The sequence below is a fragment of the Eurosta solidaginis genome, chromosome 3 (assembly GCF_040869045.1).
Source record: "Eurosta solidaginis isolate ZX-2024a chromosome 3, ASM4086904v1, whole genome shotgun sequence".
NCBI lineage: Eukaryota > Metazoa > Arthropoda > Insecta > Diptera > Tephritidae > Eurosta > Eurosta solidaginis.
Window position 1 is genome coordinate 201,485,493 of NC_090321.1, and position 13,642 is coordinate 201,499,134.

Sequence of the window (13,642 nt, forward strand, 5' to 3'; positions counted from 1 at the left end):
ATACGTTATTACTAAGAGACTTTTTTTGCGGAATATGTTTGTAATTTTTTGCGTTTTCTTTATTTTGTTGAAAACGCATAACTATTTGCAATCATGTATGTATATGAAACGTCTACTTCAGCCATATAAGACTAACAAAAATAAATATTCAAATTGGTGATGTTATGCAGACACGTAAACTTTGCAAAGAAGGAAAATCAAAGCGATTGGTTTTTAAAGGTTTGTAGAGATTCGTTAATAAAGTGGTTAGTTTATCATTATTTTCAAAATCTTACAACACCAAGGTCAATCCTAATCACACAATCCCTGTGCTTGTCGATCAAGGTGCAACACTGTGCGATAGTCATGCAATTATCACATACATGACGAATCAATATGGTCAAAATCAGCACGAACACTTATATCCTAAAAATTTCATACAACGAGCCATAGTTGACGAACGCCTCTACTTTAATAACGGAGTGCTTGCTGTAGCGCGTAAAGACTTTATAGTAAGAGCACGCATTACAAAGTATCATTTCACATATATTGAAGACTTTTATTTGTTTTATTCCTAGACATGTATAGTTTGGGGAGAAGAAGTAGCCTTCAATCGCAAAAGCATTGAACTCGCGCATAAGGTTTATAACTTTCTTGAAAGTTTTCTAACTCGCAGGAGCTACGTGGCTGGTGAATATTTAACTTTAGCTGACATCGCCATTAATGCCCATTTAATAACACTACATAAACTAGTGGCAGTCGAAGAGGAACGGTAGATCTCTTTAACGAGATATAACATGATTTAATGTGTTCTAATTAATTTAGGTAGATATCCGAAAATACGTGTATGGATGCAGCGTATGACTAGCGAGCTTCCGGAACATGAAACCCTCAATGAGAAAGGTGCACGGCTAATACTTCAAATAGTGCAAATGGCTTTAGAGAAAAATATGACAAAGCGTACGTAACAAAGCTTTGTTGATTTATGACAGCCCTGTGAACATTGCTGCTGATTTTATGCCATTTTATGATGCAATATTTTTTGAATTTTGTTGCAGACATAATGAAGAGTAATAAGTAAATTTTACTGAAGGAAATTTGTATATAACATAATATATATACTATATGTTACAAAAATGACTACAATTTTCTGTAAAATATATGTCTAAAAGCTTGGTTTCCTCGAAAGCGGTGCCGCTATATAGCGGTCGTTACATTGCGGTAGAGTACGTTGTCAAAAATATTGGAATGTAAAAGTAATTATGTGGAAACTATCAAGACGGTGAAGTTCACCGTAACGTAATATAGCGGCAGGGCACTGCTATTGTCAAGGCGGTGAACATTTTATCAAATATTTCGAATTATTTATAAAAAAAAAAAAACATTTTGGAATTGACATTTTTTTCTTGAGATTATTAAAAAAAAATTATAAAAAAAAATATGAAAAAATGTTAAATTAAATTTTGCGACACGTATGCACTGTTCGTAGTTTCCAACAAAGCGTTGCCGCTAAAAACGGTGAGTATACCGGCCGCTTTTTAGCGGTCGTAGCATAGCGGTACCGCTTTTGGAGGAACCAAACCTAATCTTATCCCTTATATAAATACCTGCTGTATTCCAAAGCTCATCAGCTTCAATCGTTATTCCACTTCTGAGTTATTTTTTTTTCCAAAAATACCCTGATAACCAAAACTGTTTCACCTTTTTAACGTACTTATTTTCAAAAACCATAATTATTGTAATTGCTGCTAATATTAATCATTCATACTTTTTCATAGTTGAAAAAATTTAGTAATTATTAACGAACTTCTTGTAATGCTGTCCAAGCGTCTTGGTTTTCAGGATGCAGTCGTATCGCACATTGGATTAACTTCCGAGAACGAAACTTGTCTACCGGCTTTAAAGTTCGACTGGCTATTAATAACGATTTGGAATCTTCTATGCAGTCACTCCTGGAAAAACAATATTTTTAGCTTAAAATTTCAAGTTAAATACTTTTTACACCAATTTCAAACTTGCCTTTGCGTTTTATTACGATGCAGCAAAATAATTGAGCTCAAGGCAATTTGGCTGGTAGCTATATGATATTGTGTGGCATAGCTAAAATTATCCAAGAGAAAATTCGCAAGTACTTTTCGCAATTCAGCACAATGTGGAAAGATATGTACGCGCGAAAGAAGATATATTAAGCCTTTGCGGATTTCGTTCTGAAAACAATAAAAATATGTTAGTCTAGCAATACTCATTTTGACATTTAATTAAAATTAACGTAACATATTTTCTTCACATTGCACTTACATTAGTTACATAATGCTGTGCCCTTAAGTAGGCTATATGCGCACAATATGATATACAGTTTTCATATTTTTTTAGCTCTGTTAATATTGTTGTTGTTAGCTGATTATCATGGTGCAGAATGCCCAATGCACAGGCGGAATAAAGTGCTTGTATGGGAGAGTTCTTCAAAAGAATGCTAAACGGTTGCAAAGTATATAATAATAAACAAATATAAAAAAAACGCTTTTTTTACAAATAACTGCATTCGTTTTTTTCAGGGACGGTAATCATTATGAGTTAAAAAATATAAATCAGTAAGTAATTATTATTATTCGATTCATATAATTTTGATTAAGGGTAATTATTATTTACTGCGTTTAATTTTTTTTGATTGAAAGTAATAATTAAATAACTAATAAAAATTAATTTTGATTTTAATTTTTATACTCAAGTATAATTATTACTTCTGATTTTACTCTTTTTCTTCAGCCATAATTGATATCTTCGGTTTTATTTTTTTTAATTAAAAATTATTATTACCTTATTCATCTATCATTATTTTTTAAATCAATAATAATGATGAAAATATGATTTTTATTTTATTATTTATAATAAAACTCAAAACGTCATATCTCGTTTACTATGAGGACAAATTAAAATTTTAAATGAGCTTTCCTCATACTCTGCAGTTGCTGCTCCTCAAAAAAAAAAAATCGGTAAAAAATTTACTATTAGTGCTGGAAAATGGGTATGAAAATGTTACGCGTCCAACGCTTTTATTTAATTGTCTGATCAACGCCCTAGATTGATTAGGAGTGTGATGACTAGTACCTAGGACCTACCTAACTATTTTCTAGCTTTTAGTATTATTATTACTTCATGTAAGTATCGTTTTCAATAAAACCGTTAACTTAAAATTTTTTTTTAATTATTTAATTTTTGATTTAAAAAATAATGGTTATAAGGTAACGATTATTCTTAATCAAAACCATAAAAATCTAAGACAAAAGTTATTGCTGAGTAAAACAGTATACATCAAAAGTAATAATTATTCTTGAGTAAAAAAATTTAAATCAAAATAATTCTTTTGTTTTTGCGATCAAAATTTAAAAAATCAACGAAAATTATTATTTGTGATCTAAATTATTAAAATCAAATATAATTATTATTTTCAATCTAAAAAGCTTAACGCAAAGGCAATAATTATATTTGATTTTTTGGTACACCCAAAGTTATTTTGCAGTGTTTTTATTTATTTTTTTTTTCATTTCCCTACCACTGATACAGTATTGTCTTTGTGTCCGCTTCTCCTTGCGAAGCGTACACCATTGCTGCCATTGCCACCAATATCATGCCTGCTCTATTATCATTTTCATCTGTCAAAGTTTTTAATACGGAATTATACACCGAATATGCTTCTGGATGTTGAGCGGCACGTACAAAGGCTAACGCCAAACCAATTATTGCTTTTACTGACGCGTGTGTTATACGATTAAAAACATTAATGGCATCGTTTGGTAGCTTCATTTTTAAATACAAATAACCTAAATTCGTTAACAACTTATCACGTTCTTCGCCAGCTGACAACGCATCAATTGCTTGTAGATAGGCTATCTCCGCGGGGCGATAATGCTTTTGTCGTATATTTAAGAAACCTTGAAAGGAGAGAGCTGCATGTGTTGAATATCTTTCTTCATTAACAGTATACCTAGAAGAAATATGTTTATTTATTTATTTAAAATATTTCGGTAAGTGTTAATATTATGTTTATTGGGAAATTACCAGTTAATTGCATCTAATGCGACTACATCCGCATGCATGCCATCAATGGCATGACGATAATGTGGTATTTTACATTTTTCAGCATCTGTCAACACGGAACACACCCAATGCGCATAGCCTAATGAAGATTCCGGATGATATTCAAATTGTTGGCAATGTCTAAAGAGATCTAAAGCTTCTTCCTCTTCGCCAATAGCTTCAGCTATCATAGCTTGCCCAATCCACGCATTACCATAAATAGGATTTGATTGCTGCGCACGCTGAAATGCCTGATTTGCCAGTTTTATTTCCACTAATTTTAAATACAGAGTACCTAAATTTGTCCAAGCCATGTATGATTTGCGGTCAATTGTTAAAGCTTGTATGAAGCAGTGTTGCGCTAATGCCAAATTATTAATTGCTATAAAAGTAAAACATAAAGGATTTTAATAAATAATTTTAGTTTTAAATAGGTATAATGGATACTCTTATGCAAATTGATGACTCCTAGCAGATTCCAGTTTTGCCAACGATCGTTTTGTTCATTTATAGCCATTTTACAAGCATTGATTGCCACATGCAATTGCTTAGAGGCTTCATCAGGTAAATGAAGTGCACAATAATAACAACATGAAGCAAACTCGTACCAAATAAAGGTATTCGACTTCAACTTTATGGCACATGTGTAAAATCTTGTCAACAAAGCAAGGAAATTATATACTCATATACTATATACATTTAATCATACTAACCTGGCTGCTAATGTAAAAAGATCTTTTTTTGTTAAAACCCTTGCTTCCTCTTCGAACCTTGCCAACCTTCCCGCCACTTCCAAATATGCCAATGAGCGGGGCATGCGAGCTACTTGTACACATACATTAGCGGTTAAGCGCCAAAGCCAAAACATGTTTTGATTGCTTGGGGACAGCAAAGCTCTGTGTATACAGAATTTATAAAAAGGACAGAATTTAGTTCTTAAAACTTTTAATGTATGTATCTTCAAAACGACTACCTTTGTAAATGATTAATAGCTAATTGTAAATGCTCTTTACAACGCCCGTATAGATGTTGCAGCTTTAGATTATTGGCCAAACCAATGTGCGCTTCAGCTGCGCCTTTCAAGCCAGGTAAATAGTCGGGATGAGATAGTAACAAATCATCAAATTCTGCTATAGCTTCAGGATACATACGAATAGTCTGTGGAGCATAATATTTTCGATTACATGTCATAACTATTTAAAATAATGGCTTATTTTGTTTTGTTGATTTTCCGACAGGGTGGATAAATGATGTATATTGGAACGATTTTCCGTCATCCCTTGTCAAATTTGGTTTCGAGACAAACGGGTTTCGGTGTTGTGCCATCATCAGTGTCGATTTTCGTTCTGATCTGTTGTTGTCGTTTGTCCTGTATTTATACTTCGTAGGTACATGAACTAGTATTGTCAAAAATTAATGCTTGTGTATATTTTGTTATGTGTATGTGCTGTCTGCTCATTCAGAACCGAGGGTGGATTTTACTGATCGATTTGTGTGGCTGAATGAGGCAGTAAGGTCCGTAATTTTAGTCATTTGACCTTCTTTGTGAGTTTGTTGTTTTGGCGCGCTAATTGTTTTGTATTTATTTGTTGTGTGTGTTTGTCTGTTGTACCTGTGTGAATACTTTGTTTCTTGTAAGAAAGTTTTAAAGGCTCGAACATTGTGTCAGAAATTGTGTTTATCTGTTCGTTTATTATTCTACCGTCGAATGTTTTCTGTTTGTAGATTTCCATGCTTTCGAGTACGTTGAGACGTCGGCCTTTTGCTTGTATGTGAAGAACCCTAACTGTTTTATTGATGTTTGCTGGGAAACATTCATTCTCGACCATGTGATTCGCGAAGTTAGACTCGGGTGTAATGTTTGGATTCCGTATTTTTTTGTTGTAATCTCTAATATGTTCTCTGAAACTCGTTCTTATTTGCCGTCCTGTTTGTCCTACGTAACTATGTTGGCATCCGCAGGTAAGCCTGTATACGCCGTGGCTGCTAAACGGTTCCTCTGATTTATGTATTTATGTATTTATGCATTTATTTATTTGAGTCTTTGAATTTATAGATTCTTACAGACTATATTATGCAAATTTTTACATTAACTTAATACTAAGAAAAATAAGATCTTAGATTGTTAATTAAGGCAGCATAAGGAAATGTATAGTCAGCACCTGAGGAGTTAAAAAACATATTCAGATCAGCACAAGCCCTAGATATGGGAGCATTTATACCATAAATAGTTCTAGAAAACCCAATTTTTAAGGGTTCAAACTGTCGGAGGTTTCTGCATGGTACATTAAACTGAATTTTATCAAGAAGTGATGGACAATCAACAGTCCCTGAAATTATGCCAATGACAAATGAGCAAGATAGAATGGATCGTCTATTTGCAAGCGTGTTTAGATCAATTAAAAGGCATCGAGATTCATATGAAGGCATTGGCTCAGAGAAGTTTAAAGATCGCAAATCGTAAAAAAACTTTCTGTACACGCTCAAGCCGATTAGAGACGCCAATTTGGTAGGGTCTCCATATGACAGCCGCATACTCCAACTTCGACCTGACAAAGGCAGTGTTAGTGTTAGTTTCCGCCCTAGATTGTTCGATGTTTTGAACGCTGTGTTAATGCTGTATTTTTTAAAGAAGTTTGCCAATTTATATGTTGCTTTTCCAGTATATGTCATAGTCGTCCAGGTGTTATTATTTTTCTTTTCGTTATTTCTTTATGGTTCACCATGCGTCCTTCTGAGCTTATCTACTAGTCCTTTTTTATATCCGTTGTTTGCAGCAATGTTATATATGACTTCAAGCTCTCGAAACCAAATTTGACAAGGGATGACGGAAAATCGTTCCGATATATGTACATCATTTAAAATAATTTTGAAAAAAAAAAAAATTGTAATTTCACTAACCGATTTAATCAGAGCGATTTGTAGTTTGGCATAAATGTTATCAGCACTCATCTCTATTATTTTCTGAAAGACACGTATAGCAGAATTATAAGAACCACGTTCGGCATATGCATCGCCCAATGATTCCCAATAGTTCATGCAGTTGACATCCTGTTTAATAGCAGTGCGGAATGATTGTATAGCCTTGCAACGAAAAGAAATGTACATCGTTTATTGAAGTAAAGTTAAAACTAATTATATGGGCTGAGTGTGTCTTTGAAGAACTATTGCTCCTCGGATTCAGAGTCCATATATGGGTTTTTGCAACGTTTCGGACGTTCCATACTGGCACATTGCTTTTCATATAAAACCTACATATGTCAACCATTTGTTCAGAAAATTGTTTTATGCTATTTACGATATTCTATGCCTATTCAACACACAGCTACTTTATGGCGAACTAAAGTTGCTGTTCGGATGTTTCGAAAACGTTTCGGTTTCGATATTTTTGTTCTTAGTCAACCACGAATTGTAAATACTTTTGTAAATGGTATGTTCATAATTAGGAAATTTCTGCTGAAAAGCTCGGAGATTCCCCGAACTGCTCTTGAACATTTAACTTAAATATCCAAGGATAGCATCGAAGTAGCTCCGAATTCATCCCAAACACTTCCGAAGCCGCCCTTAGACAACATCCCCAAAATGATACCGACATAGTCCCAAACACAATCCTCAATCAGTCCTGAAAGAGGAAGTCCTTAAATCATTGTTAACAAGGCATTAAATTACCCCGCAGCGACCCACAAAAGGGTTCTATAATGTTCACAAAACATACTCGTATTATCTCGAAAACAACCACGATAGTTCTGGCAACTATTTCGATACTATCCCGAAATGATAACGAAATTATCCCAAAATAGTGCCGAAATGATCCCAAAAGCAATCCCGAAATTTTCCCTAAATTATCCCGAAGCAAACCTGAAAACAGTCCCGAAATGATCCGTAAAAACCCCCGACAAATATTACGGAAATCATCCGAAGTAGCATCGAAAAAAGCCTGAAAACATTCCCAAAAAGATCCCTATATAGTCCAAATTGTTCCGAAATTATCCGCAAAACTCGATATGATCCTGTTGTCCATTATTGCACGAAAACCGTGAAAAAATCATCCCTAAGAGGTCCCGAAATTATATCAAAACAGTCCCAAAACTATTTGGAGACAGTTCCGAAGTGTTGCAGTAAACAAAAAATACAATATAAAGAGTTTTCCGAGATTTAGGCCCGTTTTTCGGTACGTGTTTAAACTACAGTTAAAGTTGGCTGGAGTTTAACGTTGTTAGAAAACATAAAATTCTGCTGCGCACCTCAGCTTAAGCGGCCGAAGTGGCAGGGTTAAACTCAAGTCAACTTTAACTGTAGTGTAAAATCGCACTGAAAAACAGGGCATTAGGCCACATAAGTAAATGTATAAAAATTCAAAGATTGATTTGGATTTAAAAAATATTTTGTCGATAGCCGTGTTTTACGTCTACGTTTGCGCGTAAAAAACGCTTATCCTCACTTAGGCAATGCTTAGGAGACCCATCTAGGGGTAACTAGCTACAGAACATGTTGTACCGAAAAGCGGAGACACAAACCTCTGCTGTATGCCTGTGTATTGTAGTATCGCGTGGAATTCACCCCATTTCAAACACGCTTAACATTACAAACGCTCGTTCACTGACCCAGGTAACTACCATAAGTTCATTCGCTTTCCCAAAGTCACCTAATGCATTTATGCGTCATACCAAACTGCTCAAGCGGGAATCATATTGACAATATGTAGGTCAATAATTTGCTGACAAGCATTCCTCACTATTGAGTCATGTACCTTTAGTATGTAAATATTAATGTAAGTATGTATATATGCATAGGTTATGAGCTTCTGTATAAATAGTAATGAAGTTCTTTAATAAAATGAATACTGATCAGACTTCCAAAGTCTAAACACTCTTTTATCAATTTGTCACATTACATGGCGATCCTGCCAGCCTGATCTTCAATTAGCTGAAAATTTGCTCATAAGCAAAATTCGCTAGATCTTGCTGAACAGAGATCCTGCCCAGTTTTTTTTTAAAAAGCTACAAGAAAAAGTTTTGTTAAAAAACAAAAAAGAAACGATGTTAGCAGCAGCAGTACAATCAAGAAATTAAGCAGCGTTTAGATGGCATGAAATACGGACATTGGTAACAATTTTGACTGACAGCATGCGAGCATATATAGAGGTGGAATATAATAAGGAATAAATACTACATGGAAATTAACAATTTTGACTGGCAGCATGCGAGCATATAAAGAGGTGGAATATAATAAGGAATAAATATCACATGGAAATTAACAATCTTCACACCATTGCAATACAGTTAAACTCTTGCATTTAAACAAAAGGTACTACTATGTGGCATCAATAAAGATTTTAACAAAGAAAGCCTTCTTCGGCAAGGATTTGGCGGAAATAGAAAACTAAGTTGAAAACAAATACTTGGTGGTAACAAAACGGGATCGGAGGACACCTTTCAATTGACACAAGTTAACAACAAAATGAGATCGGAGGCGTACCGCTCGGGGCAATTAATATAAGTATATACAAATTTTAGAAACAAATTGGGCGGCCTTTACGGACGCTAAACTATTAGCAAAAACAAAAGTTTTTGCTTAGGATTTTTTTTAAGTTAGGAATTGAATAATATGTAAAACGCTTCGCTTTCAAAAAAATATATATATATAGAAGTAGCAAGAATTTATGTGTTAAACGTTGAACAAATTTTTTTTAATTTGAAAAAACATAATAAAGAAGCTCAGTTATCTCTCTAGTATGCAAGAAATAGAAACGGAAGAATTTCACAGAATTTTTAAAAAGTGTGAAGACACTATAAGAGAATTCATAACAATTTCTGAGGAAGTCCTTAAAACCCATAACACCACTAAACAAGGTCCGACACCAATTACTATAGAAGAGTATTGGCGACGGAACCAGTCTATAAAAAAGGAAGAAATACCCAAAATACCTACCCCAAAAATCCGAAAAAGAAAACGGGGAGGTAAACAATTTAAAATAAAGAAAGAGATAGCTGAGACCTTTAAACAATTAAATTTAACAACAAATACCGAGGATAGGTTAAAATTAAAAAAGAAAATTAGAGACTTAAGAAATAAAAAATAAATATAGGGAAAATTCTCAGTACAAATGAACATAAACATTTTGCGTAGAATTTAATTTTAAGAAATTTCAAAAAACATTATTCAAAATTTAAGTTAGTAAACCGGAATGTGTAAGTAGTCCACATTCAACTCTTTAAATTCGAATTTTTTTTTTGATACGTTAACTGATGCTTTTCAAAAACAGAACATTTTTTTTTAGCCCAAAATGGCACAAAAAAATGGAAATAGCATAGGAATCAAATCTTAATTACTTTGTAAAATTAATTAAACAAAAGAAAATAAAAGTGTACTTACCTATTAATGTGAAAAAATAAAATTAGAAAATTTTTTTTAAGGAAAAATTGTATATATGTAAATTAGAAATGAAACAATACTAAAGTAAAACAAAAATTACAATTTTAGAAATAAATTGTTAAAATACCTAATAAATAATAAGGTAAAAACAAATGAAGGTCAAGAGTATATGTAATAGTATGTTTGAATAAAGATTAAAATTAAAGCGTAAATTAGCAAATTTTTTTTTTCCTAAGGAATCAGCAATAATTTTTTCTCGAATTTCCTCTTTCAATTGAAATGTCTTGGTGGACAAAAATAGCCCAAGGGATAATGATAGCGATAGCTGGCTATGAATTCGGCAAAGAAACCTGAAGAGGAAATAGTTGACAACAAATTGGTAAAATATGAGCCACAAGCCCAAGTGGACACAAAAACTACAGACATTTGGCTAGGTACTTTAATATGCACGATAGGGCTATTTATCATAGCGATAGCCATTATTCTTAAAAACTGTATGAAATTTAAATATAGGCAATTGAATAACGTGCAACAGCGCATCTAAAATTTTTGTTTACTTCTACCCAAATTTCCAAACTCAAAGCTGAGGAAGAGCAATAAACAATTCAACAAAAATCTCAAATAGTAAGTCTCAAAATGTCACAATCGACAGTAAAGGTAGCTCTGCCTAAGGCGAACAGCAAATCAAAAATTCGCTTAATTCCTTCGATTGCTCCTGACAAAAATGGTCATGAAGCAATAAGAAATTCTGGACAGTGGAAATAAGCAAAACCTAAGAAAAAAAATAATACAAAAATTTTACAACCAGCCAACAAAAAAAATAATGAAGAAAAGTCACAAAGAGAACATATAAAAATAAATGTGAAGCGCTATATAAATTTGCAACAAAAGACTAGTCGCGCTCGTTTTCATCTTAGGATAAAAAAATGGTAGCGTAGAAAATTTCCAAGCAACCAGATTATTGACTTAGGACAATATTCGACCAGGCATACAAGAAATGCCGGCAATCCAGGACTTGAAATTTATAAGGAAATACACAGTTGTCCTGGAGGACAAATTGGTGATTAGGAATTGAATATTTACTGCAGAAGGCGAATTTATAAAATATTAATTGGTACCCAAGTTCTCAAAGATCAGATAATTGCACTAACCAAAGAGGTTGTGCATGTGACAGTCCCGGTATAAAAATAAAAATAATTCTTCATAAAAGTCATGACGATTCTGCCTTGGTGGCCGCCGCAGAAATCGAATGACTAATAAGATGAAATAAATTGCTGGAAAATAGGGAATTATCGAAAATATAGAAAGAACATCTAAAGATACGAAAAATTTTTGCATCCACTGTACCTTCCACTTATCCATTAATAGAACTACTACCAATACATAGCTACTCCGCTCTTCCGTCGGCAACCCTTCTATTGCCCTTCTAATGTCAAGTGAAAAAAAAAAAAACAAACAATTTTTTTTTTCTCTCAGCTTCATATTTGTATATAAATATTAGAAAATAATTTCTAGAAGACAAACGGATTTTAAGTGGGTGCACACATTTAAAGCCGAATGTGTAATAAGTAAATAAACAAAATAAGTAAATAAATAAAAAACCACTTAATACAAAACATTTCTCATAATCGTAAGCACTCAACCACAAAAAAAACACAAAATTTTGCACAAAGAAAAAATATAGTCAAAATTACTCATTATAGCAAATATACGAAAACACACAAAAAAATATAGCAAAAGTCAGCTTATTATGAAAAAGCGAGCATGAGCATAACGGGCATGGTATGTAAAGCAAATGCAAACGAAGAAAAGCAAAAATAAAACATATAAACTCATAATATCAAGTTACCACTATGACATAAATTACAACTGAATGCAAAAATTATTTGGTAACAAGCAAGTTGACTGGGTCATTCAACGAAAAATTAAACAACACGGCACCCTTATCACAGTGACATTGGAGTAACCGTCTATAATTAAACATAAAATTATACACGCTCACTTAAAAGGCCGATGGTGTAGTATCGCGTGGAATTCACCCCATTTCAAACACACTCGTTCACTGACCTAGGTAACTACCATAAGTTCATTCGCTTTCACAAAGTCACCTAATGCATTTATGCGTCATACCAAACTGCTCAAGCGGGAATCATATTGACAACATGTAGGTCAATAATTTGCTGACAAACATTCCTCACTATTGAGTCATGCACGTTTAGTATGTAAATATTAATGTAAGTATGTATATATGTGTGGTATTTAATATATAAATCACTATTTAATAATAAGCACTATTTATTTTTATAAAATATTTTTATTTAACCGCTCCTAAAAGTATGTTACAAAACGTTTTTAAATATTTCAACCGAATGAATATTTTTGAAAGACAATATTTTACAATTGAAAAATAAAAATTAACAAGAACCAAAAAATTCAATTTATTTAAAGTAGATACATTTAAAGTTGAATATAAATATAACCCTACAATACTCCCCCTTCCGGAGATTTAATGGTAAATAAATTAAAAGTAACTTTCTTTTTTGTTTTTGTGTTAGGTATCTGTATTTTATCAATCATTGCTGGTTTTAAACGATCAATAGGAATAGATTTAATTTCATTGTTTATTTCAATTTTAGAGTTTTTAATATCGTTTTCAATAACTCTATAAGGACCTTCATACGGATGTTGCAAGGAATGTTTGTTTATTACACGTACAAAAACAAAATGACAATCTTTTAAATCTTTTGGAACAAAAATACCACTAGAATTTTGATGATGTTCCAAATTTGATTTAAAATTTTTAAAATGTTCACGCAAACTACTTAAAACATCCGTCGAAGTTATATTCTCTGTAGTTGAAACAAATAATTCACCAGATAATCTTAAATTTTGTCCATAAACCATTTCAGCCGGTGTTGCTGAAATATCTTCATTAAAAATCTATCGCAAACCCATAAGTACTATTGGTAACTCTTCATACCAATCTGTGGATCCATTCCTAGCCATTATTGAAGATTTAAGCTGTCTATGAAAACGTTCTATCATTCCATTAGCTTGGGGATGATAAGGAGAAGTTGTTATTTGATGACTTCCAAGAAGTTTCGTTAATTCTGAAAACAAGTTTGAAGTAAATTGAGATCCCTGATCTGTTGTTATTTCTAATGGAACTCCAAAACGTGAAATATATTCTTTAAAAAATTTATTTACAACC

At 32.8% G+C, this 13,642-nt stretch overlaps 2 protein-coding genes across 4 annotated transcripts in view; one reads left to right on the plus strand and one right to left on the minus strand.

Annotated features, from left to right (window-relative positions):
• LOC137244922 (tetratricopeptide repeat protein 37) overlaps positions 1-13,642 on the minus strand; it is a 54,301-nt gene that overhangs the window by 24,074 nt on the left and 16,585 nt on the right. For 2 of the 3 annotated variants that reach the window (XM_067774691.1, XM_067774690.1), the window contains exons 9-17: positions 6,958-7,140; positions 5,030-5,214; positions 4,770-4,952; positions 4,504-4,709; positions 4,039-4,438; positions 3,533-3,964; positions 2,278-2,452; positions 1,999-2,186; positions 1,787-1,931 (exon numbers count right to left, since the gene is read on the minus strand). In XM_067774691.1, the coding sequence (XP_067630792.1) occupies positions 1,787-1,931; positions 1,999-2,186; positions 2,278-2,452; positions 3,533-3,964; positions 4,039-4,438; positions 4,504-4,709; positions 4,770-4,952; positions 5,030-5,214; positions 6,958-7,140 (2,097 nt within the window). Of the gene's footprint in view, positions 1-1,681; positions 1,932-1,998; positions 2,187-2,277; positions 2,453-3,532; positions 3,965-4,038; positions 4,439-4,503; positions 4,710-4,769; positions 4,953-5,029; positions 5,215-6,957; positions 7,141-13,642 lie in introns of those variants that run through there. The other variant, XM_067774692.1, reaches the window with a different exon arrangement.
• On the plus strand, positions 50-961 carry LOC137244929 (glutathione S-transferase 1-like). Its single transcript, XM_067774705.1, has 4 exons — positions 50-219; positions 285-491; positions 558-751; positions 805-961. Exons 1-4 carry the CDS (start codon positions 160-162, stop codon positions 806-808), a joined length of 465 nt encoding a protein of 154 aa, XP_067630806.1. The 5' UTR covers positions 50-159; the 3' UTR covers positions 809-961.